Raw genomic sequence first — 26,728 nt, 5'->3', positions numbered from 1 at the left:
AGTGTTCTTGCATTTAAGATACTCATGCCTGGGTGTGTACTTCTTTTGGTAGTGAGAGATGTCGGCATGCTAAGCATGGTATCCAAAACAGTTAGCCAGATTGTTATCAATCATATCGCAACCTCCTCAGGAAGCAAGAGGCTATTACCACAGGACTTTCATAACTTTGAGCTGCCTGACAGGAGACAAGACTTCATTATTCTGGACTACTACAGATCTCTAGGTAATTTATGAGATGAGAATTACACCAAGGAAAGAAGTAAATTAAAAGATTTTATTAAACAATTCTTTAAAGCCAGGAGGGGATGGACTATTCCTAAAATGTGTCAGTTTCTGATGTGTTTGCTTGCATATGTGAGAATGTTCCCTTAACCACTGTCCCATACCTGGTTTTTTTTTTTTCTAAACAACATAATCTTGATATTTGGTTTTGTTGCATGCTTTGGTTAGTTATAAAGTAGGTTCATAGTTAGATCAGTGTCATTAGTGAAGTTTAAATTAGAGTTTTATTTCAGCACTTTGGGGAGAAAAAAATTAATGAATGAGTTAAAAGATATAAATAACTATATATTAATGGAAGAAAGATTATAGGGAATTTCCTTTAACAAGGTCAATTTAATTATAATGATTTATCAGTAAATGTGTAGTGTTTTAAAAAGAAAACAGTAGTCTTTGATAAGAGAATAAATCAGCCTCTGCAATCTGCAATAATGTATTTAAACTTATTTTCTTGTTTTAAAGACTAGATATTATATTTGAAAGTGAAATAGAAATAAAACTCATTAGATCCAGAGAATGTAAAGCATACAAAACATAATTTCTAAAGTAGTAAACCACCCAGATGATAAGCATAGGCAATATTGTATGTACATGAAATCACAAAATACTGAAATTTGACATTAAAATGTATTTGATTATCTTTAAAGAGGTCCAAGGGCCAGGTGACACTGCTTGTGGCTGTAATCCCAGAACTCAGGAAAGTTGAGGCAGGAGAATCACCTGTATTTGAGGCTAGCCTAAACTACACAGTGAGACTGTCAAAAAACAAAGAAACAGGGGCTGGGGATTTAGCTCAGCGGCATAAGCACCTGCCTTGCTAGCAGACGGTCGTGAGTTCAATCCCCAGTATCGATAAAAATGAAAAAGACAAAAAAAAAAAAAAAAAAAAAAAGGAAAGAAAGAAAAGATTATGTTGCAATTTAAATAAAGGCAAGGTGAGTTAAGTGAATATTGTCTTTTAGTAGTCTAAGAATGCCTACCTTTAAAATAGTAAATCTAGCCAGGCATGGTCATGCACACGTCAGTACTCAGGAGCCAGAGGTGGGAGGATTGCCACAAACTCAAGGCCTGTCTGGGCTCCATAATGAGTTCAGATGCAGTCTGAACTCTACAGTGGAAAAACACCAAAAAGAGCTGGGTGTGGTGGCTCACACCTGTAATCCCAGCAGGGAGGCTGAGGCAGGAGGATCACTGAGAGTTCTAGATCAGCGTAGGCTACAAAGTGAGCTCAAGGCTAGACTGAACTGCATGAAGAGACCCTGTCTCAAAAAGACCAAAAAAAAAAAAAAAAGATAAATCTAAAAATGTAAATACATCAAAATACATTTGATAAGTATAGTTAATGACCAAATGAAAGGCATTTAATCTGAATACAATGTCATTTATTTCAATATTTATAAATAGGTTTAGTAAAGTTCATAACCAAATATAGTGATTTTTTTTGCTATTTCTCACTATAAATACCTTTTTAAAAAAACATAATTAGTTGAATATGTGTCCTTTGGTTTAAGTCTGAAAGAATTTCTTTTTTCTTGATCAAGTCTCAGTTGCTTAAACAAATAATCATATGGGGCTGAGGATACAACTCAATGGAAGAGAACTTGCTTAGCATGCACGGGACCCTAGGTTCTGTCCTCAGCCTCTCTCACACACACACACACATGCACATACATGCACACTTACATGAATAACCTAGTCATTATATAAAAATAGAAGTGCAGAAAAGATAAAAATAAATAAAGTCATGATATTCAGGTATATATTTTTCCTAGTATATATCTTTTTTTTAGTTCAAGAACATTTGTCTTTATAGGAATATTAACAGTGCATTGCCATTTTAGTTAGGAAAACAATGATTAGGGAAAACAAATCACATGTTTCCTGTTGCGGTGGTTTAAGTTACATCATACTGAGAAACTGAAGATTTGTTTTTGTTGTTATTTCCCTTTTTGAAGTGTCTGATTGCAAAATCCTACATATTCTTCACATGCAAATTCCATAAAAGGACATTTTTGAAGGAAGAGAGAGAAATTTAATCTAAATTTAATACTTTCTGTTAATAAAAATGGCAACCTCTGGAAGTTTAAGTACTTGATTAATTTGTTGTATTAAAAAATCTCTCTCTGTCTCTGTCTCTGTCTCTCTCTCATCTTCTGAGACAAGATCTCACTATGTAGTTCAAGCTGACTTTGAACTCACTATGTAGCTCAGGATGTGGCCTTGAAATCGCAGCAATCCTCCAATATCAGCCTCCCAAGTACTGCAATTACAGGCGTGTGACATCTGGCTGGCTGCTTTTTTTTTTCTTTTGGTATCAGGGATCAAACTCACGACCGCACGCTTGCAAGGCAGGTGCTTATGCTGCTGAGCTAAATCCCCCACCCATCTGGCTTCTTTTCTTCTTCTTCTTGTGTGTGTGTGTGTGTGTGTGTGTGTGTGTTTAGCCAGGGACTCACTATGTAATTCAAGGCTGGTCCTGGACTAATTGTGTAGCCTAGACTGGCCTCGAACTCACTGAAATACTCCTGCCTCAGCCTCCAGAGCACTGGGATTACAGGTGTGCACCACCATACGCAGCACACCTTTTCCCATTCTTTCATGTCTTACATTAACAATATGCAAATTATTTTCCTTTATAGTCAAGCAGATAATTTCATAAGGTGCTTGTATCTTTTTTATATAGAATAAAAAGTTTCCCTGGCATATCTTTTTTCCCTAGCATATATTTGTGTCTTACTATTTTATCTTTTTAAGTCTAAATACTTTCCCAAAAAATCTAAATATTTCCATATATATCCTAGTATTAATTTCATAGCTTTTTTTTTTTTTTTGTCTTTTTGAGACAGGGTCTCGCTGTGCAGTTCAGGCTAGTCTTGGGCTCACTTTGTAGCCTAGGCTGGTCTCGAACTTGCAACGATCCTCCTGCCTCAGCCTCCCGAGTGCTGGGAATACAGGCATGAGGCACCATGCCCGGCTAATTTCATAACTTTTTAATAAAATGTTTCAAGTTCTCTTAGATGGATATTAATCATTTGGTGAACACCATGCAAGTTATGTATTTTGTACATTTCTTTTCAAAATTTCCTGTAAAACCTGTATCATATTGGTGGCATATCCTTGTGAGCCCAGCACTTGGGAGGCTGAGACAGGAGAATCATCATAACTTTGAGGCCAGCCTGGACTAGATAGAAAGTTTGACGTCAGCTTGAATTACATAGCAAGACTCTGTCTCAAAAGACCAAAACAAAATAAAACAGAACCTATATTATACTCAGGCAAGGTGGTACACACCCATAATTCCAGCTACTTTGGAGACTGAGTCAAGGATATTACCAGTTTGAGCCCACCTGGGCAATGTAGCATCTTTGAGAGACCCTATTGCAATTTTAAATGTTAAAAAAGATCTGGGAGGGATGGGGATTTAGCTCAGCGGCATAAGAGCCTGCCTTGCAAGCAGGTAGTTGTGAGTTCGATCCCTGGTACCGATAAAAAGGAAAAAGACCAAAAAAAAAAAGGATCTGGGGATATAGCTCAGTTCACTCTGGGTTCTATCCCTAGGACGGTGTGGGGAGGCCTTGAAAACAGAAACCACACTGCAATGAACTATGGAAACATCACTGTGTGCCACAGATACATTCGGACTTTGGCATCATCATGTCTTCCTTGTGTTTTGCAGGTGTGCTGTTCAAAAGATGCACGTTGCTGCTGCCCACCAAGGAAAGGCTAAAGTGCATTCACAGGATACTCTCGGAAGTAAGATCATACTTCCACATTGGCTCATAATCTTGATTTCTAGTAAAACTATTTTACTACTATGATCTTATATTTATTTTAAATGTATCTTTCATTAATAGAATTTCACAAGTTAGAGCTAAAAACTGATCAATGGTAATCGAAGTCAGAAGTTATGTGATCCCCAAACCTAGCATAGTACAGTCATCCTCTCTCAGCCACAATTCAGGTATCCACAGTCAATTGCAATCTCAAAATATTAAGTATGAAGTTCCAGAAATAAATTCATAGATTTTACATCATGTATCATTCTGTATAGCGTGATGAAATCTCTTGTCAACCTTTTTCTTTCCACCTGGGAGGAGAATCATCCCTCTGTCAGTGTGTCACATTGTATGTGGTATCACCACTAATCACTCGGTAACCATCTGGATTATCAGAGCCACTGTCATGGTGTCACAGTGCTTGTGTTCAAGTCACCCTTATTTTACTCCAAAGTGCAAGAGTGATAATGTCAGCAATAATATGTTATTATTGTCCCATTTACTATTGTTATTGTCTCTCAGTATACTTGCCTGCTAGCCTGCTAGCTTGCTTCCTTTCTTCCTTTCTTTCTTGCTTGCTTGCTTCCTTGGTACTGGGACCTTGTACTTAAGCAGGTGCTTATGCACCAATATGCCTAACTTATAAATTAAACTTTATAACAGGTACCATGCATTTAAAAATAGTATATATACAGTGTTTTTGCCCCACATAGGAATCCTGAGGAAGTTTTAAAGTGGTGACCTAGATATTTTGTTAAAATTTCTGAGCTGGGCATGGTGGTGCTGCCTATAATCCCAGCAGTTGGGAGACGGAAGCAAAAGGATCAAGAGGTTGAGACAAACCTTGGCAATTTAGTGAAACTCTGTCTCAGAATAAAGAAATAAAAAATGTCTGGGGATGTAACTCAGTGCAGAGGCCCTGGGTTCAATCCCTGGTACTGAAGGGAAAAAAAGGTTAAGAATCTGTTTAAGTGTACTGAAAACATGGAGGTGTTTTTTTGTTTGGTTGGTTGAATTTTTTTTTTTTTTTTGAGACAGGGTCTTATAGCCCAGGCTGGCCTTAAACTCTGGGCAATCTTCCTAACTCAGCTTCCCAAAGTGCTTCCATTACAGGTGTGCACCACCACTCCTAGCAGAAGAGTGTTTTTAACTTAACCTTGCATGATAATTGACTTGAAATTATATATCAATGCAATTGGCACAATATCTCCAGACAAGCCTGCATTTTACTGTACAAATCCTAACATACATGTAATGAGATGACCCATCCTGTGCTCGGAAGTATGCAAACTGGTCTCAGACACTCTTCCACACAGTATTTCTCTTGAGTTCTGTTTTATATTGCAGCAGCTTCTCAAATGTTATGGTTTGTGTCTAGATATTCCCCAAAGCCTCATCTGGTCATAGGTGGGGCTTCTCCAGAGGTAGCTGAATCTAGAGTATGTGATGCTGGGATTAAGGGTGGGGCTTTACTAAATCAGCCCCCTGCCTGCTTTGGCACCCCTAATTCCAGTAGCCTGGATACAGTATAAGAAACAGAAAGAGGCTTGCCTTGTCCTTTGCTTGCTTTACTACCTTCTCCCTGCTGAACTCTTTCTACTCTGCAATTCCTGACTGCCACACCACCCTGCTTTGGAGCCAGTTGATGATGAACTGAAACCTCTACAAACTGTAAGCTAAATAAGCCTTTTCCCCCTTAACTTGTGGGTATTGGGTATTTTGTCTCATCAACAAGAAAAGTAAGACAGAATTTGGTCCTGTGAGTGGAGCCGTTGCTAGACCATAGCTGACCATGTAGTACAGGAGCCACTGGTCCTGGCTCATGGGAAGGGGAAGAGTTAGGAGAGATTTGGAGGTGCTGGCTTAAAAAGTAGAGCTGGGGTTGGGGATTTATCTCAGCAGCATAAGCACCTGCTTTGCAAACGTGTAGTCATGAGTTCAATCCCTGGTACTAAAAAAAAAAAAAAAAAAAAAAAAAAAAAAGTAGAGCTGGACAATTGGATATAGATGTCTTATGCTCTGGGTAAATGGTTTGAGGATGACAATGCACAATGTATGTATTGTTGACCCCTGACTGAAGTGGTTTGAAATTTTGTTGCAGGTTTTTTTTTTTTCTTTTTATTCTGGAAATAAAATGGATTTGGAAAAAAAAAAAAGTAAGAGCTGGAATGCCTTAGATTGTATTTGATGGGAGGTTCTAGTCAGAGATCAGAATACCAAAATCCTGATAGAAATAATGCTTGTAAAGATGAGGCTTAGGAGATTTCGACTGGGAAGAAGGATCACATTGGCTGTTGGACTCCAGATGTTATGGGTTGGCAGAAAGTTGATTTGCATTTTGGTTGTATCTAGAGACTTTTCCTGAGCCTAAGATTAAGAGCAGTGGCCAAATCAATTTTGCAGAAGAAATTTCAAGGTAGTCTAATGTTGAGGTGGTGGCATGACTGTTAGGACTTTTAGCCAGATTTATGTTAAGAAAGAAGAGCAAAAATCCCAGTAGAATGATTTGAAATGTTATTTGAGGGGCTGGGGATTTAGCTCAGCAGCATAAGTGCCTGCCTTGCAAGCAGGCAGTCATGAGTTTGATCCCTGGTACCGATAAAAACAAAAAAGACCAAAAAAAAAAAAAAAAAGAAAAGAAAAGAAATGTTATTTGATCTGAAAGAGAGCTCCAGTAAAGTTGTGGTCTACAAAGTTGAAATAGAGGAAAAATTGGTCACTGAAAAGACTGGCATGAAAAAGCCAAGTATTTCAAAAGAAGACAACAGAAAAGATGGCCTGAGAATACTACCAGAACCATCAGGTCAGCTAAGGATTTAGCTTAGTGGCATAAGTGCCTGCCTGGAAATCACGAGATTGTGAGTTCAATCCCGGTACTAAAAAAAAAAAAAAAAAAACAAAAACCCTCAGATCTCTAGCCTTTATAGCCTCAGAGTTGCAAAGGTGAAAGAATTTGCTTTGAGAAGAGAACACAACAAAGCACCATGCTCCAGAATGGCAGCCACCTAGAGAATTTGTTCCTCAGGATTGGCTTCAGAGTGCTCCACAGTGCAGGGGCTCAACCCCTATAGCCAAAAGAGAAGGAAGCCTGGCTGCTGCTCCACTGGCAGCAGACTGTGGCAGCATCCACATAGCGCTAGTTCTAGTGCATGTAGAATGCAAGGGTTGTGAGGTCAGAAAGGCTTCCAGCCAGATTTCAGAAGAAGGCCTAAGGGGCTGGGGATTTAGCTCAGTGGAATAAGTGCCTGCCTTATAAGCAGGCAGTCATGAGTTCGATCCCCAGTACCAATAAAAAGTAAAAAGACAAAAAAAAAAAAAAAGAAGAAGAAGAAGAAGAAGGCCTAGGAGGATGGCACTCCTGATAAGACAGTATGGGAAGCTGCGAATGTGATCACAGCCAGTGGTACACTGGAGACTCCAGAAGTCTGGAGAAGCCAGGTGTGTGGGTCATCTGAGGCAAACTGTAAGGAGAGAGAAGAGCTGGATTAAGAGAAAAGCCATGGGAGCTACCACCACCAGAAACACCATGGGGGCAGGCCACATTCAGCACAACTCTCAGCATTCTCAGGGTGAAGGACAGTAAAGGATGAAGAAGTAAAGACTACAGTCAGTGACGGAAGGTTGAGGTCAGGAGGAGACCTCTCTCCTGTTCCACACTTGCAGCACATTCATTTATGCACTCATCAGGTTTTTGTCCTGAGACATCCCTCTAACTAGCAGTCTGTTGTTTGGGCTGCCTTGGGCTCTCTGTGTTCCCAGCTTGTTCACATGGCTCACCTGGCTGCTCCTCACATGTGAGCAGTCTTCAGTTTCAGCCACTCCCACAGGGCAGAGCCATGCAGGCCCTTTGGAGTTTACCTCTTGCCACAGATTACTTCAGATGCTCCACATGAAACTCAGGGTTTAAGGTTTACCTTGCAGGATTTTGGACTTGCTTTGGCCCCATCCTTTTGTATCTCCCATTTGTCCCTTTTGGAATAGTAATGTGCCATGGTATGTTGGAAGTGTGTAACTTTCTTTCATTTATATAGGAGTTAACAGCAAAGAATTCACCTATAATTTCTGAGGATACTTGGAAGTTGGAATTTTCAGCAGTGCTGAAACAGTTAGGACTTTGGCAACTCTTAGAGATGGACTAAATACCTTTTTTTTTTTTTCTGTCTTTTTGAGATGGGGTCTCACTATGCAGTTCAGGCTGGCCTTGAATTCACTTTGTAGCCTAGGCTGGACTTGAACTCACAACAATCCTCCTGCCTAAGTCTCCCGAGTGCTGGGATTACAGGCATGAGCCACCACACCTGGATAATTAACTAAATGCCCTTTACATAAAAGAATGTACATACATGAATCTTTGGGAAGCCAAGTGCAGAATGTTATGGTTTGTATCTCGTTGTCCCCCAAAGCCTCATCTGGTCATAGGTGGGGCTTCTTCAGAGGTGGCTGAGTCTAGAGTGTGTGATGCTGGGATTAAAGCAAGCCCCTTGCTTGCTTTGCTACCTTCTCCCCGCTGAACTGTTTCTCCTCTGCAATGTCTGACTGCCACACCACCCTATCTTGGAGCCAGTTGAAGATGAACTGAAACCTCTACAAACTGTAAGCTAAATAAGCCTTTTCCCCCTTAACTTGTGGGTATTAAGTATTTTGTCTCATCAACAAGAAAAGTAACTAAGACACTCCCAAAGCATCACACTGATTAATTTTTATTTTTATTAGGACATTTTCAGTACATAATGGCTACATTCATCAGAGGATTTATACATCTACATAGTGCATTTTATTCTCTCCCCTTACTAAGATAACTTTCTTGCTTAAAATCTTTCAGAGGCTGGTTATGGTGGTGCACATCTGTAATTTTAGGTACACAGGAGGCTGAGGTAGCAGGATTGAAAGCTCTAGTCAAACTGGGCAATTTACTAAAACCTTGTCTCAGAAGAAAAAAAATCAAAATGAAGGGCTGGGGATTTAGCTCAGCAGTGTAAACACCTGTCTAGCAAGCATGAGGTCCTGAGTTTGATCTCTGATACCAAGAGAAAAAAATCAAAATGCCTGGGGATATAGGTCAGTGATAAAGCACTTGCCTGCTTGTGCAAGGGTCTGCATTCAGTTCCAGTGCTACCAAAAAAGATCTTTTGGTGACCTTGAAAAAATAAGATTCAAGGTCCAAAGCTTGTATTTAGGGTTGTCCTGCAAAGCAGCCTTATTTTCTCTACTGTGAGCCTAATCAGGCTGGTCACGCCTTTCTCAGCCACAAACACTGTTTACCTCCATATGGTTTTGAGCTTATCACTGCCCTGGCCAGTACTTTCCACTCCTCACACCTGAGTCCTGCTTTAAGGCTCTGCTTCTTTCACATTTCTCTCACATTGTATCAGGGACTTGCAAGGAGAACAAAACAACACAAGGCATATAATTTATAGTGTTACCTATAATAGTCACCCAAGGAGTCAAATTCAAAGAAAGTGCAGGAAATCTGTCCACATACTAAACATCTAGATAATCCAGCCGAGGGCCTGGATTCCATGGAATACTCTATATGAGTTCAGCTGAAGGCCTAGAGCCCAAGACAATGACTCATGCAAGTCTGTTTCAAGAATCTGGGCTAGGAAATTCCCAAGGTCAGCAGTAGAAGCTAGAGAGTCTGTGCCAGGGGTTAAAGGATCTGTGCCAGAAGGCTCTGCATTGGAGCCAGGAAGCAACGCTCAAAGTAAGGACCAGAGTTCCTCCTGAAAAGTACCACAATCATCCTCCATGACAGTGAGGTCCTGAGCTCCTCCAACGATGAGAACAGCCCAGTACATGTCAGGAAGCCAGCGTGATGAACTTCTGGAGGCTGAGCAGCACCCATCTTCCCCTCAGAGCCAGGAAGCCATGGACACAAGGACCAGAGCTCTCCCAAAGTGAAGCACAGCTACTCTCAGCAGCAAGGCCCCGAGCTCGTCTGATGAGAACAGCTGAGCTCACATCAGGAAAGAAGTTTGACAGGCTCCCACAGGGGAAGCCATGGCAGCAGGGGAACCAACAGCACCACACAACACTCACACCCTTCCCCTCCAGGTCTCCTGTTTATGCTGCAGCAGCCTTCAGGGGCTGTCCACAGTCAGCACCATGCTGACTCAGTTCAGCTAGTGTTTAAGTCAGTTTTCTTTCTTTTTTTTTGTTTTTTTTTAGACATCAGACAGAAGGGTAAATCTCTTCAAGATTAGACTGTCAGTTTTCAATCCACCATCCTCACAGGTTTTTAATCATTCCCAAATTTATATTTTCCCTGTTTTTATATTGTCTGATATAGTATTCTCAGGTCTTTTAATATTGATACAGATTCTGACATGAATTAATATAGCAATTTCACAGGGGTATATTTTATTCTCCTGAATTGTGAGATCCTTAAGGGAGAATGTCTTGTTTCATACTATTCTTCTGTAACCCCACCTATGAACACAGTACTAATTAGAATGCATACTGAAAACATTCTTGCTTGTCTCCATTAAATTTGAATGTCAAATCATTCTACAGGTCTGCAGAAAAGGCAGAATTAATGCATGTTCTCTTTACAGGTTGCCTGCTTTAAATTCAATGGCTGTGCAGCTCCCATGCAGTGCTTAGGACTATCGTGTTATGGCATGATTTTACAGGTACATGTTTTAGTGAAAGAAGGAAAGAAATCCTTTGAAGTGATAAGTAGTGAAATCTATCCTTCTGCAGTTAATAGAAATTTGGATGTTTTTGCTTTTGTTTTCAATTTTCTGAGAAAGGCTCTTACTATGTAGTTCAGGCTGGCCTTGAATTTGTGAAGATCCTCCTGTCTCAGCCTCCCCAGTGCTAGGATTACAGGCACTGTATCCATGTGGTACCATGCCTGGAAAATAGAAGTTACAATAATCTTAAAGAGAAAAAAACAAAGTTGTAAAATTCAAGAATGTATTAATAACATGTTTTCTAGCTCAGATTTTTTTTTTTTTTTTTTTTGTACCGGGGTCAAACTTTTTTTTTTTTTTTTGTCTTTTTCATTTTTATCGGTACCAGGGATCAAGCTCACGACTACCTGCTTGCAAGGCAGGCGCTTTATGCCACTGAGCTAAATCCCCAGCCCCCAACCGGGGTCAAACTTACAACTTCGCATTTGCCAGCAGGGACTTATGCCGCTGGCTAAACCCCCAGCCCTAGGTCAGATTTTCTTCTTCAATTCCTAGCTTGCAAGAAATGCTTAACATTCATTTCCTTTATGCCAAAGACTCGAAGATTCCAGTTAGTTGTAAAGACTACAAATACTACAGGTTAGAATATGTGCATTTATGTATATAGTGAGTTTAAGCTCTTGGTCTAGTTATTTAAAGTGTGACTTTGGAAATCAACTGTATGACTTCAAGAACATTTTTATTAACATTTTATTGTAAACAAAGAAGGTAAAAATAGCCAGGTGTAGTGGCATACTCCTGTAACCCCAGCTACTTAGAAGCCTGAAACAGGAGCATCACCAGATCTTGGCCTCCCTGGACAATTTTGTAAGACCCTGTTTCAAAAAGAAAGCAGGACTAGAGGTATACAGTATGCCTGGGTTTGAACCCAGACACACTCATAGATACACACACACACACACACACACACACACACACACACGGACAGGAAAACATGATAACCAGCATTGACTAAGCCCTTGCTAAGTTCCAGATGATATACAGGGATCATTTCATTTAAAGCTGACAACTCAGGAAGCGGAGCTTCCCCTGAGGGCCCAGAACCAGATCCTGGCCTGCCAGCCCCTAAGACCTTTGCACCCCATTCCAGGGCTTCCTTTTACCCTCTTCCAAGACAGATATTTTAAATTTGTCTATGTCTCTATTTCTTTTTTCATAATAGGACATATGTACACAATATTCATGTAAAATTTAAGTTACAAAATGTGTAAAGTGAAAAATAGTACTATCTCTCATCTACTGATTTTTTTTACCACCAAAAGTAGTCACTGTCCCGTTTCTCTGTCTCCAGACTGAATAAGATTATTATAAGTCTTTTGTACTAGAGACTTAAGATTAACTTTTAAACTACTGAATCCAGTTAATTATTTTAGGGACAATTTATGTGATTACTCAGACTTTCAAAATCTAATTATAGTTGTATACCACTGGATTCCTTTTTTTTTTTTTTTAAGCCAGTCAAATTTAGCAGTGGGGGGGTGGTATACCAACTTTAGTGACACTAATGTTAATAAGTTCTGATAACCCACTGCCATCGGACCAGCCTGGATTCCTTTTTCATACATGCTTAATTTGTGCATGTTACTGTGTTCAAAGACAGTTATTAAATTTTGGGGCTGGGGATTTAGCTCAGTGGCATAAGCACCTGACTTTCAAGCGTGGGGTCATGAGTTTGGTCCCTGGTACCAATAAAAAGAAATAATAATAAAAATAAAGAAAATTCAAAAAAAAAAATAGGGGCTGGGGATTTAGCTCAGTGGCATAAGCACCTACCTTGCAAGCGTGTGGTCAGGAGTTTGATCCCTGGTACCAATAAAAAATAAATAAATAAATTTAACCTAATACGATCTTTTTAGTTGTTCAAACCTGAATCATAAATAAACGTTCAAATTTGTCAATTAAAATGAGAAATTATCACTTGCAGGCAACAGCAGGCAGGCAAAGCTCTGCTGCCAGGGTAAAACTGAGCCTGTGAGGTCGTGAGGGAGGCACCCAACGCTGTGGTCTGGGCCTTGTCAGAGTTCAGGTCCAGCGCTATTCAAAAGCGCTGTGAAAGATGCTGCCTTTTCAGCCAAAGGCAAACTGGGCTTTGGGGGTTTTTAGGTCCAGTTATGTGAATTTCATATTAACTTAAAAGGCTCCAAAGGAGTTAAAAACCTCACACACTTTGACAGTTTGCTCGCAAAGCAGCGGTAGCTTACATTTTGATTTGTGGCTTGGACATCTGCAGTGTTTCCTTTACTTTACCTTCCTCAGACCTTGACAGCAGGCTGGGATGAACGCGAATGCCAGCGTGTTTACAATTTCTTATGCGAGTTGACCAGCCTGTCTCGCAAGATGCAGACTGTTGTCTGCAGCAAACCAGGTAAATAACTATTCTCTCTCCCTCTCCCTCTCCCCCTCCGTCCCACCCTCTGTCTGTCTCTCTGTCTCTTATGCTTTTGCTGACCTCTGCCACCATGAACTGTTGACCCTCTGTCATGTATCTGCCTTGGAGACAGCCAATTATGGACTGAAACCTCTACAAACTGTGAGCTAAATAAACCTTTACCTCTTGAAAGAAAGAAAGAAAGAAAGAAAGAAAGAAAGAAAGAAAGAAAGAAAGAGAAAGACCTGTAATTCACAGGTAATATTATACAGAGATTAAAACATGCACACCTGGGGCTGGGGATTTAGCTCAGCAGCATAAGCACCTCCCTTGCAAGCAGGCGGTCGTGAGTTCGATCCCTGGTACCAGAAAAACAGGGGAAAAAACATGCACACCTATAATCCAGTACTATGGGAGGCTGAGGCAAGAAGATCTCAAATTCAAGTCCAGCCTGGGAAACTTAGTGACAGGGAGTCTCCCTCTTTGCAAAGTTAAAAAAAATTTTTTTAAATGGGCTGCAGATGTAGCTTAATGCAACAGCCCTGGATTCAATCCTCAGTCCCAAAATTAATTGCTTAATTAATTGCATACCTAGGGCTGGGAATTTAGCTCAGCGCATAAGCGCCTACCTGGCAAGCACAAGGTTGTAAGTTCAATCCCTGGTACCAAAAAAAAAAAAAAAAAAAAAAAAATTAATTGCATACCTGTAGAATAAAAGGACAAAGTAATTTAGGGGCATAATAAACATGTCATTGTGACCAAACCAATACATACATGACCTGGGAAAGAAATCCTGAGAAGGCACTGACTATACTGATACCACTGCATTCTTCAAACTGGGGGGAGGGGCAGCAACGCAGTTAAACTCAGTATTCTTTAAATTTTTCTATACTATAAATATTTCATCTTTTTAAGACAGAATCTTCCAGCAATTTCATGCTAACGAATTCCCACAGTGCATACGAGGAAGCTTAGGTCAGAATGACTGTAGCAGCCTTGTTTGTGACAACGAATCATGGTACAAACCTAAAGCTCCACTGTCAGGGGACAGGGTAGTGAGCTGCAGTCTGTTCATACAGTTCAAGCCATTACAAGTTAAATGAATAACTAGAGCCATATATATATATATATATATATATACACACACACACATTTTTGGTACTGGGGATCAAACTCATAGAGCTATATATATTAATATGAATGCATTTTAGAACATAAGTTGAGGAAAAACAAAAGTTACTGAAGGGTATTTGCAATTTGATTCTACTTATATACGTATAAAATTATATTCTTTATGGCTACGTGCATATATAAAAAGTTATGAATATATAGCTTAAAAATAATTTTTATTTCACCTTGGCAAGAAATGGTGCCCACATATTTGGTGAAGCATGATTTTGTTTCTGTGAAGATAACTTTTTAGATGTGAGGAACACTTGAGTCAGTAGACTTAAAGTCTAGCAGATTTGCCCACTATGACATGGGGCTCTCACGTGGTCAGACGAGAGGGAGGCCACCCTGTAGCAATGCCCTTGGACTCAGCAGGCTCTGCTCTGTCTCCTTCTTGCCAGGCTGCCCATGGTTCCAGACTTGCCAGACCACCAGTTCCTTCAGATAAATCTATCTCACTCTCCCTCACCCCACACATCTATATGAATTGACAGTGTACGGGCATCATGTCTGTGTATGAACAGCCTCCTGTTGGTTGTTTCTTTAGAAAAGCCTAACAAGGTACAAAACCCAAATTCAAGATGGCAGTTACTTCTGGGGGGCTGGAAGCAACATACAGCTCTGCTGGGGGGTAGCTCTCAATAGTGAGCCCAATTACTGGATGGCTGATGGAGGAGGATTGCAAGTTCTAGGCCGACCTGGGCAGTTGAGCCAGACCTTGTCTCAAAATACACAGAGCTGGGGTGGGGGGGAGTTGCTCAGGGGTGAAGGGCACCTGAGATCCATGCCCATTTTGGGGTGGGGAAGAAGAAGGAAAGCTTGAATGTCTATGTTTTGTTTAAAATCTGAAACAAGCATAGCGAGAAGTAAAGTTTTGACAAAGCTGGATGATTTGTTCACAGTGTTAGTTACAGAATTTCTGATTTCCTATCACTTAAAATATTTCATTATAAAACAAATTATAAATTGTTATGGCTTGTATCTAGATGTCCCCCCAAAGCCTCATGACGTCACAAGGAGCCTTTTCAGAGGTGGCAGGGTATGGAGTATGTGATGCTGGAATTGATTCATGGTGCAGTGCTAGGCTTCAAGGACTCCAGGATCCAGGGTATGAGTTTCACCAGTCCTAAGTAGCCTAGATAAGATATAAGATAAAGAGCAGTGATCATCCCTTATTGCTTTGCTACCTTCTGCCCACAATGAACTGTTTTTCCGCTGTGATGCCTTAGAGCTAGTGGACCTTAGACCTAGTGGATTATGGACTGAAACCTCTACAAACTGTAACCTAAGTTAACCTGACTCAACTACTTTTCTCTTGTTGCTGAGACAAAATACCTAACACCTGACGTTAAAGTAGAAAATATTTAGCTCACAGTTTGTAGAGGTTTCAGTCCATAAAAAGCTGGGTCCAAGGCAAGTGGCATGGCAGAGGAACAGCAGTTCATGGTAACAGAAGACAGCAAAATCAGCAAGAGAAAAGGGGAGAGAGAGTGTGTGAAAGCCTCTTTCACTCTCTTATATTGTGTGCAGACTGCCTGCCCCAGGGCAGGTGAAGCACCCTCACCCATAATCTGAGCATTGGGCTGCGAATCAATCACCAACTCTAGAAGCCCACCCCCAAAGTATTTGACTTTGAGAGGACATCCAGACACAAACCATGCCAAAACCTTTCCTCCCTTAACTTTGGGCATGGAGTATTTTGTCTCAGCAACAGGAGATGTAAGATAAATCAAAAGGGAAAATTTTATTCTGTTGCTTTTTTTTTTTTTGTACCGGGGATGAAATGCAAGACCTAGTGCTTGCCAGTCTGGCACTTATACTGCTGAGCTAAGTCCCGGACTAGGTTGCTGCTTTTTTTTTTTTTGTCTTTTTCATTTTTATCGGTACCAGGGATCGAACTCACGACCGCCTGCTTGCAAGGTAGGTGCTTATGCTGCTGAGCTAAATCCCCAGAGACAGGGTCTTACCAAGTATTTCAGGCTGGCTCTAAATGCACTATGTAGTGCAGGCTGGACTTGGACTCCAGAGATCCTCTCTTCCCCGGTCCTCCACATGCTGGGATCACAGATGTATGCCACTGCACCCAGCCAAAAGGACAGATTTAGAAGCCCGAAGAATCAATAACAAGATTGGCTTATCGTGTTTCTCCCTTGATCTTTTATTAGCTCCTTGACATCTTTATTCTTTTAATTTTTTAATTTTCTGGGGGGAGCGTACTGGGAATCAAACTCAGGACCTCAAGCCTGACAGGCAGACAGTGTGCCATTGACCTATATCCCCAGCCCTAGCTCCCTGACATCTTTGAAATAAAGTCCAGATTACACTGTGCCTCATATTTTGGTCCCAACCTACTTTCCAGACTTTCTGGTCACCACCCCCGCTATCCTCCTGGCAGAAACATGCTGTCTCCCTGCTCACCAGGTCTCAGGTTCTCTCCACCTATTTGTATCTCAGTGCCTTTTCTCACTCATTCTCGTTTTCTTCAGTACTATCTCCTCCTTGACGGCCGAGGCCCTTCCTCCTCTGCAGAACCTTTCCTGACCTCCCAGCTCTTCGACACTTCTTCCGTCTAACCTTGTGACTTGGGTTACTTGGCGTAACACACCACGGAGGAACAGCTCAGGCCTTAGATCGTTAATCGATTTCTTCATGATGCTTGGGTTGAAACCTAGGGTTCAAACAGGATGGTCAGGTGGGCTCGGCACAGGCCAGGCCTGGCTACAGGCAGCATTTCATGCGCCCGGAGCAGGGCGGTGGGGAGTCTTTGCTTTTCCTGGCCATGGAGTTCGTGTTTAGGTGGATGAGTAAGTTTTGGAAATGGCTTGAGAAGATGATTGAACATCATAAATGTAATTGATTTACCTGAGTTGTACACTGGAAAATGGTCATAATGGCAAATTTTATGTTATGTATTTTGCCACAATTTTTAAATTCTATATTTTAGTTTATTTATTTATTTATTTATTTTGATGCAGGAGATTGAACCTATGGACTCACACATGCTAAGCATATGGTCTGCCACTGAGCCACACACCCAGCTAAAATGATATCTGTGTGTGTGTGGGGGGTAGCTCAGGCTGCCTTTGAACTGCCTGTGTCACCCTGATGACTTTGAATTCCCCATCCTCCTGCCTCAGCCTCCCAAGAGCTCCATCAATAAACTCAGAAAACAAAATGAGACACCATTCTATATCCACTAGGGTAGCTAGAATCAAAAAGTTAGGTAACGAGTGTTAACAAGCACTCGGAGACATCAGAACCCCCTTGCCGTCGAGAGGTTGCAGTACTTTGGAAAGCGGCCAGTTCCTCCAATGTTTAAGCGCACACTACCATATAACCCAGCAGCCCCTCCTAGGTCCATCCCGAGAGAAACGGAGATGTGTCTCCGAAGAAACCTGTGCAGAAGTGTTGACAGCGGCCTTATTTATAGCAGCCCAAATGTAGAAATAACCCACATAACCATCAGCTGGGGAAGGGATGAACAGTGGTACATCCCTAGGAGAGAGCAGTACTTGGCCACTAAGAGAGGACAGATGCAGACTACAGCACGGTGAGCCGTGAACGCGCCGTGCTAAGTGAGGTAAGTCCCAAGAGGCCACACACTACTGATTTTACAGAAATCTAAGGGCCGAAATCCACGAAGGCAAAAAGTAGGTGGTAAAGCATCAAGAGATGGTGGGGGAGGGTGACAGCTAAAACAAAAAAAGAAAAAAGTTTTCAAGTGACGTAAGCTTCTAAAATTGACTGTGGTACTGATCACATGTATCTGTAAACACACCAAAACACTGTAAGGGGCTGAACTGTGTAATGCGTGGATTATAGCTCAATAAAAATTTTAAAATAGCCCCTCGATAATCTAAAGCTCACAGAAGAAAATGGAGCGATGCTTTTAGAACACGGCATGTTGATATCATGTCGTTGACACGTCCTTGCCCTTCTTTTGAAATCTCAAATTGCATAAGAGGTGACCTTAGGCATGTACTTTGATTGGCTCATGATTCACAGGATTGAATATAAATAAGGACGATAAGGATAAGAAGATCTTTGAATTTGAGGATTAAGGCAGTTTAAGAACAGATAATCTCTCAGTGACTTCCTTTGCAGAAACCCAATTCATGATTATCATCTTAACCACAGCTGCTAATGTGTCACTCTGATCACCATCCTGTAAGCAATCTGCCTGCCAAGAGGAGTAGCTGACCCTTTCTGTCTCCGTAGGAAGCACCCGAAAGTTGGAGCTAAGGATCAGACTGTTTTGTAGGAATGTCCTGCTTGATCACTGGATCCATCAAAGTGACTCAGCTTTCTGGCTGACACGAATATTAAAACCATGGCCGATGGTGAACCAGGCACGGTTACTATATATTATCTTCGGGCCAACATCGCCCCAGGATGGTGAGCTCCTGTTTTCAGGGATTTGGGTCATAGACCTGGACGGTGTCAGGATTGCTAGTGACTGAAGTGTGCTTTATGACTTCATAGGTGCATGCTACGTAAACTTGTGGAAAACTAAGCAAGAAATTGTTCTGTAAGGTAGAAATTGTTCTGCTGTAAGTTACTGCCAAATATGTTTTTCATCCTGCTTTGCTGGATAACAGTCCTAAACGTTGCCTTTTTTTTTGCAACAGGATCTCACTATGGAGCCCAGGCTGGCCTCAAACCTGTGGTGATCCTCCTGTCTCAGCCTCCTAAGTGCTGGGATGGCAGGCGTGTACCACTACGCTGGCTTAATCATAAATGTTGTCTTAACTCAAGGTTATATTTGTTCCTGGAGAGATTAAGGATGCCAAAAGGCAAAGCAGTGGTCAGAACAGTCGCTTTACTTAGGCTTAAGTGCAGTGTGTTTCCCACGCCTGCATTAGTCCACATTGGTTTACCCTTACCTGGGCTTGCTCCTGCACACCTTGTAATTCTAGAGCTCCGGGAGTCAGGTGCAGGAGCTGCAAGTCTGAGCCCAGCACGGGCAGCCTGCAAACTTGGTGAGAGTTTGTTTAAAACAAAACATGAAGTAGGGGGTGTACATCAGTATGGCAGCCCTGGCTTCAGTCCCTCGGGCTGGAAAGCAAACCTGACTGAAAATCTTAACTGTTTTAGTGCCAAAACCTGGTTTGTTTAACTGTTTTGGCAGCACAAGGGATCAAACTCAGGGCCTTCGCACTGAGCTACATGTCTATCCTTTTTTTATTTTGAGACAGGATCTTGTTAAGCTGCTATTGCTAAAAAACTGGGTTCAGACTTAAAAATCTCCTGTTTCAGCCTTCCAAGTGTTAGGGTTATAAGCATTTGCAACCACTGGGTAGGATATCAGTTTAAAGTGTGTTGAGTAGCAGCAGGGTACAGGGTCACATGCCTGTAATCCAGGCCACTCAGGAGGCTGAGGCATGAGGATTGCTTGGAGCCCAGCCCAGGCAACATGATGTGACAAAAAATTGTTCTGTGTGCTCCACAAAGAATCAGCCGTCAGCGGATAATCCACGATTCACTGGCTTACTCTGTGTTAGTGTAAGTGTGTGAAGATTCCCAGATGCAGCCTGCTGTTTTAGGGAGAGGGTGTCAGTGAGTTTCACTTTGCTTTAGTGAGATCATAGCAAATTCTCGTTCCAATTTCTGTTATGATTAAGATCATCTTTGACCCAAGCGTACCATTCTGTGTGGTGCAACTACCCTTTATTACTTTCTTTAGCTGTCATTTTTGTGTTTCATCAGAGCAGTAAGAAACATTTAAATTTGGGGCTCAGGATTTAGCTCAGCAGCATAAGCACCTGCCTTGCAAGCAGGCGGTCATGAGTTTGATCTCCGGTACTGATAAAAAAAAATTTAAATTAAGCCAGGGATGGTGGCACAGGCCTCTAATCTCAGCATTCAGAAGGTAGAGACAGGAGGATCGCCAGGATCGCCATTTATACAGCCTTGGCTGTATAAATGAGTTCAAGGCCATTTTACACTATGTGATGAGACCTTGTAGCAAAGAGTAAAATAAAATAAAATAATAAATGTATACTGTTATCACAACTGACTTTTGATAAGTAATTGGTTTCCATTATGCAATCCACTTCTCCTCCTTCTCTTTCTTACAGTACTGGAGATTGAATCCAGGGTCATATGCCAGGCAATTCACTAGCATTGAGCTGATCCCCAGCCCTTTTAAAAAATAGCTTATTTTGAGATAGGGTCTTGCTAAATTACCCAGGATGACCTCAATTTAACAGTCTTCCTGCCTCAGCCTCCCATGTAGTAAAATGACCAATAAAAGTGATTGGATCCATTTGTCCCACCAGCAGCAAGACAGTCACATGTGCACCACCAGTGGGCCAAGCTGACAGAAGCATGTCAAGCCCTGAAGTCCGTATAGCACAGTGAACTGCTCCATCAGAGCCTTGTTGTTGTCCCAATTCAGGACTCGTGGCTTGGCAGAAGATGACAGAAAGCCCTGCAGACGAACTCAGTCTGAAAGGCTTAGCTGATGCTATTAAATTGCTGTATGATACGTGTGCCAAAGAGTGGACAGCAGACGACATCATCAGTCTGATAGATGAACTGTCAGGTGAGACTTGGTTTGCTGCAGACAGCAGGGCACTGTTGGGCGGTAATTATGAAATGTGTCTTGTTCTGCAGGTAGCAAGGAAATGCTCCTTAGAAATCACGGCAGCTGAAATACTTCGGGCTTAGCAGCTGCCTGGAGGAGAATGCATTACAACTTTGCTTCAGAAATATAATTTATATTAGTATTCACATCTTTTTAGGTTTTTTGTTTCAAGAGAATAAAACCAAACGAAACAAAACAGAATAAAACCAATCAAAACAAAACAGTGATACAGGACTTCAAAACAGGATGAGAGGAAATCAACAATGGCTACCATAATGCCTCTTGTTATGTTTTTTTTTGTTTTGTTTTGTGTTTTGGGCAGGGTCTTGCTAAATAGTTCAGGCTGCCCTTGAACTCACTCTGTAGCCCAGGCAGGCCTGGAGCTGACAGTGATCCTCCTGCCTCAGCCTCGAGTGCCAGGATTACAGGCGTGCACCATCACGCCCAGCTCAAAGCTTTATAGCTTCCTTAGCTCCCTCATGCATGTTTCACATGGAAACAGCCTCCTGGGTCAGGGGGAAAGGCCCCTGTTGCTGGCCTGGGACAGTAAGCCTGCTTTCACAGGCCTGAGGAGACTGTAGGTCCTGACATGGACATGGCCCCAGCCTTACACGAGATCAGACCCCCATCTGCTGACACACACAGTGTGTGTCACTGCTTAATATGTGCGAGTCACCACCTCTGTTTCTGGGCAAAGGAAACTGAAACGCTTTCCCAGGGGCTTTGCCCCACTCACTATGTCCCCAGGAAAGCAGGGTGGCAAGTGCCTACGTCAGGGTGTTTGCTGTGGCTGCCTGTGATTTCCCACCAATAACAGCTCCTCTTCCCCAAGTGGTGCCCCGGGAGTGGCTGCTGGAGAACAACGCGCACCTTCTGATCCTCAGCGGGAACAGCATCTGCTTCACATTCATGGCCAGCAAGGCGGTGAACGGCCGGACCCTGGAGCTGGCGCGCCTCGTGGTCTTCCTGGCGCTGGTGAGTGAAAGCCAAGGTTCCACTCGTGGTTCTTGCAGTCAGCGGGGAGGCTGGGGTGCGGGCGGCTGCGGGGGCTTGCCAGGGGGTGCTAGGCCTGGGCCTCGGCACTGCAAAATAAAAGCAGAATGAAATCCACGTAATGAATGCTACTGGGGACTATGCCTTACCTTAATTTCCTCAGACACCACATGGAGCTCAGCATTGCACAGCTTGGCCGGGTTCTCTTTTCCTCATCCGCACTCAGGGATGCATGAGGGCGGAAGCCTGACTTTTCATTTACTCTTTAGCTTTTCAGTTTTATGTCTTCCATTCATAAATCCTCCTTTGATAATCTGAACCCAGCCTTTATTATTTTTTTTTTTTTTACTAAAATTGCACCATTTAAACTGGACGTGGTGGCACACACCTGTAATCCCAGCTCTTGGGAGGCTGAGGCAGGAGGATCACTTCAAATTGAGGCCAGCCTGGGCTATGTAACGAGTTGAAGGCAGCCTGAACTTCTTAGTGAGGCCCTGTCTCAAAATAAATAAACAAATAAATAAGTAAAATCTCATCATTTGAACTCAAAAAAAGGATACTTCACTTCATGCCAAGAGCATCTCCTGCTTAGACCCAGTGAGGGGCTGAGCAGAGTGTTATGTCACCTCAGAGACTGTCATGGGCACGGGCTTCCTCCCAGGTAGGCTGTAGTAATGCCTCTGCGTCTAAACCAGGTGTGTGAGAAAGAGCTCTACTGCATGGACTGGGCAGTGAAGATGATGCAGAGGGTGTGCCAGGTGTTCAGCACCCCGGGGGAGCGAGGGGCCTTCCTGGAGAACGTGGCCAACACATTCGCCTGTGTTACCATGGAGATGCTGCAGGCTGTGATGTCAGGTGAGTGCCAGCGCAGATGGGCCGGGGTGGGAAAGTGATCCCAGCGGCCACTTCAGGCAGTGCGAGCAGGGCCTGTGGTGCACTCTAGTAATCCCAGGACTCAGGAGGCTGAGGCAGGAGGATTGCTGGGAGTTTGAGGCCAGCCTTGGGGCACATAGTAAGACCATATTTCTTTCTTTCTTTTTTTGTCTTTTTCCTTTTAATCGGTGCCAGGGATCAAACTCACGACTGCCTGCTTGTAAGGCAGGTGCTTATGCCACTGAGCTAAATCCCCAGTCCCTAGACCATATTTCAAAACAAAGCAAAAAGAAACAAAAAGAGTGCTAGGTCTGCGTGAAACCTGTTTTTTATCTGTGTGTGTGTGTGTGTGTGTGTGTGACAGGGTTTTGCTATGTAGTGCAGGCTTGCCTTGAGCTCACTTTGTAGCTCAGGCTGGCCTGGAACTCACAGTTATCCTGCCTCAGCCTCCCAAGTGCTGGGATGACAGGCCAGGTTTGTTTTTCCATGACATATTTTTGTCACCAATCTGCAATTGGTTTCATAGAGAATATAAAGTTGAACCGTCGGCTCTAAAAGGAACCAACTGCAATATACCCACAAAAATGTTTGAATGTGTTCACTTACCAACAGTCACAGTATAATATCTGAGATGTATATATTTTTCAAGAAATACTATTTTATAGTTTTATTGGTGGCCTACATGATAATGAGCTCTATTTCTATTTTATTTTATTGAGATGAGGTTTCACGATGTAGTTCAGGGTGGCTTCAGACTCACAGGACCCTCCTGCCTCAGCCTTTAGTGCTGGGCTGGCAGGCCTGCCCACCACTCCCCGGCTTCCTCTGACTGCTACCCCAGCCTTGTCAACGGCTTCCACCTGTTCAGGGCTTAGTGTTGGCCGAGTCCGGGGCGGTACCAGGCAGGCAGGCAGTCCCAGGCTAATGGGAACATCCCGGGCCTGGTCCCTGTCCCGCAGGAGGCCGCGAGGAGGACAACAGAGGCTTCCTGAGCCTGTTCCACCTGGTGCAGGCGCAGGCCGGCTTCCACAAGGAGGTGCTGCGCGCAGCGCTGGAGGTGGCGGCTCCCTGAGCACCACTGCTGCGCGCCCCGCCGCTCCAGCTCGGCTCCTGCTGGTGGAGGCGGAAACGGTGACCCGTGACTGGTGACCCGTGACCGGCGGCGTCCCCGGCCGAGCGGGCTGGGGCGAGCAGCTGAGAAACGCGAGGTGCCGAGCAAGAGCGGGGCCCGGCGCCCATCGTCCACCTTTCGGGGTCCAGCTGTAACCCTGCTGGTGCGAAGAACTTTCCCCACTCTAGCATTTGCAGATTCACGCAGAAGCACAGGCCTTGCTTCTGTCTCGGTTTCATTTTCTTGTGAACTGAAGAATTCGCGCCTCCTGGGGCCTGCGGCCCACCTCTGGGCCGTCAGGGTCCTCAGTGTCTCAGGGTTGCGTGCTGTCTCCTCCCCTTCCCTGTTCTCCCCAGCCGCTCCGAAAAGCCTAATAGATGTGTTTATGGAAGCACCGGTCATTACAGTGATTGTTTTGGAGGGAAAGGAAAAATAAAAAGTTAAAATGTTAATATATTGACTATTTTACAGATTTTACTAAATAGATAGAAAGTCTCATTTTCTTACGGAAAGCAAACTGGCATTAGGAAGTTTCCTTATTCACGGAGCCTCCACAGCCGCGATTTGCCCCAGGTCTGTGGAAGAGGCCGGCTTAATGTACTTCCGTTGTCAGTCTCACCGAGGAGGCCAGGCTGACTATGAACTCACTCACAGCGACCCTCCTGCCTCAGCCTCCCAAGTACTAGGATTCCAGGTGTGTGCCAGCATGCTCGCTGGCTTCACTTAAAACTTCTTTGCTCTGAGTTTCTTTTTCAGGGCTGGGTGTTGAACTTAGGGCCCCATGAGCTCTGTCCACAGCCCCACCTGATGTACATTTGTAATCTTATGCCCTTGAATTGACAGAATTTGCCGGTATAAATTCTTTAAAATTCACATGCTCTGATAATGCTTGAGAATTGTGAGATTATCTTTCTCTTCTCAGAAATTTAGGTAAGGTGCCCGGAGTTTAGCTTAGCGGCCTAAGTGCCTGCTTGACAAATGTGAAGTTGTGAGTTCAATCCCTGGTACCAAAAAAAAAAAGAAACAAAAGAAATTTGGATAAAAAATGTACTGTTTTGTTTTGCGTGTTTGTGGTGCTGGGGACTGAACCCAGGGCCTCACACACAGGGCGAGCACACCATTGCAGGCTACCCCGTCCTGAGCCCTTTGGGCACAGGGGACAAAGGCTTCCATCTAACCGACCCCTGAGGAAGCTGGCAGATTCCTTTTTAACCTTATGGATACAATGGTGACCAAATTTGCATTTTCTACAATTCAATGTCCCACTTTTGCTGAGTGCATTTGTCACAAGGAATAAGGGGTGTCCAGAGTGCCCGTGGGGTTACCGTGCAAGTGCAGGTCTCGCTGACATCAACTGATGTCAGCTGGCATGTGGCAGTCACACCGCCATCAAAAAGTGGTGCGTGCCAGGAACCCACCTCAGAAGCCAGAGCTGCTGCACACGATGGCCCAGACCCCTTAGCCTGTGCCTCGCCCCAACTTTTTTCTCTTTTCTTGTTTTTCCTTCTTGACAGTAGTGGGCATCAAACCCAGGGCCTCACAGTGCCAGGCAAGCACAGGACCACCGCATGACACCCCCAGCCTCAGCCCTTTTTCTAAATCAGCTACGTCTCCATTAGCAGCCTGGGCTTCCAGCGCTGTTTTTCCCAGTACAGTGTTTTTCCCAGCTTGCTTAGAGCTGGGTGTGTGCTTTGCTTTTGAGTTTACTTGAAGGCAAGCTCAGTGACATCATTATTTCATCTTTATCATCATCATCATTATTATTTTGTTTGAGACGTAGTCTCGGTTTTCTTTGGGGGCTGGGAGCTGGATCTGGCCTGCTAGTTCAGGCTGGCCTCAAACTCACTATGTGGGGCCAGGAAAATGGGTCAGTGGCCCAGAGCCTGCGTGGCAAAGGTCCTGAGTTCGGTTCCTAGTACCAAAAATAAAATCCTCACTATGTAACCCAGACTGGCCACAAACTCATGGTCACCCTCCTGCTTCAGCTGTCCAAGTGCTGGGATGACAGATGTGCACCACCATGCCTCGTTGATTACAGATTTTTATGCCAATAAATATTGTAAAGACTTGGTGATATGCTCAGGAGGCTGAGGCAGGAGAATCGCCACAAGTTCAAAGCTAGCCTGGACTACATAGCAAGATTCTGTCAAAAAACCAGAATAAACTAATAAATGTAAAGAGTAGAAACAAGGCACTACAAAAGCTTGACTGGTTACTGGACACCTTAGGAGCGATGTGACTTTTGTGGTCATTCTACCACCAGGTAGCTGGGAAGCCTGGCAGAGCTGGGAAGTCAGGGACAGACATTCCTCAGTTTATTGATGCATCACTAAGTCAGGAAAGATGAGCCGGGCATGGCGGCCCACACCTGTAATCCCAGCAGTCAGGAAGCTGAGGCAGGACGATCCTTGCAAGTTCAGGGCCAGCCTGGGTTCCATAGTGAAGGCCAGCCTGAACTGCACAGTGAGACCCTGTCTGAAAAAGACAAAAAAGACAGGAAAGACAACTTGAAAGCAGCTGACTGGACAGTGTCACCCAGGTTAAAAGCAAAAACCGCAAAGGACTAAGAATACTTTTTTTCAAGAAAATGTAACTCCAGAAATCCATCAAAAACTTGTCCAGCCTTTGAAAGGTCTTAAATTTTAAGAAGGATGCTTGTGGATAGCCTAAGATCATTGCTCTCTCTTTCTTTTTGGTTTACTTTCCTTTATCTTGGTTTATTTTTGTTTGCAAGCTGAGTCCCTCTCCCCTGGCACTGGGCCTCAGGCCCACAGGCCCACACAACACTGTGCTGCTGGTAAATGCCTACCATGCCTCATATTTAACATTTGCTACATTTTATTAATTTATTTAGATTAATAAAATTAACTGAAAACA

General features: G+C 43.2%; 1 protein-coding gene across 1 annotated transcript; it reads left to right on the top strand.

Annotated features, from left to right (window-relative positions):
* The first annotated feature begins 60 nt into the window (after positions 1–60).
* Positions 61–26,728, top strand: Fbxo47 (F-box protein 47). The gene is made up of 9 exons (XM_063251468.1): positions 61–223; positions 3,956–4,032; positions 10,610–10,687; positions 13,007–13,115; positions 18,507–18,683; positions 20,686–20,832; positions 21,707–21,849; positions 22,563–22,722; positions 23,700–26,728. The coding sequence occupies exons 1-9, from the start codon at positions 67–69 to the stop codon at positions 23,810–23,812; spliced, it is 1,161 nt and encodes a 386-aa protein (XP_063107538.1). The 5' UTR covers positions 61–66; the 3' UTR covers positions 23,813–26,728.

This window comes from Cavia porcellus, unplaced genomic scaffold (assembly GCF_034190915.1).
Source record: "Cavia porcellus strain 051 isolate PalLab524CR breed Dunkin Hartley unplaced genomic scaffold, mCavPor4.1 scaffold_6, whole genome shotgun sequence".
NCBI classification, from domain to species: Eukaryota; Metazoa; Chordata; class Mammalia; order Rodentia; family Caviidae; genus Cavia; species Cavia porcellus.
Note: the sequence above shows the minus strand (reverse complement) of the source record. Positions and strands in the feature narration are given on the sequence as shown.

What these genes read in the sequence shown, in the direction of transcription:
- Fbxo47 (XM_063251468.1), top strand. Translation starts at nt 67, where the DNA reads ATGCTAAGCATGGTATCCAAAACAGTTAGCCAGATTGTTATCAATCAT. An exon ending in GGACTACTACAGATCTCTAG is followed by an intron (nt 224 to 3,955) that starts GTAATTTATGAG and finishes TGTGTTTTGCAG; the next exon opens with GTGTGCTGTTCAAAAGATGC. An exon ending in TCGTGGTCTTCCTGGCGCTG is followed by an intron (nt 21,850 to 22,562) that starts GTGAGTGAAAGC and finishes CGTCTAAACCAG; the next exon opens with GTGTGTGAGAAAGAGCTCTA.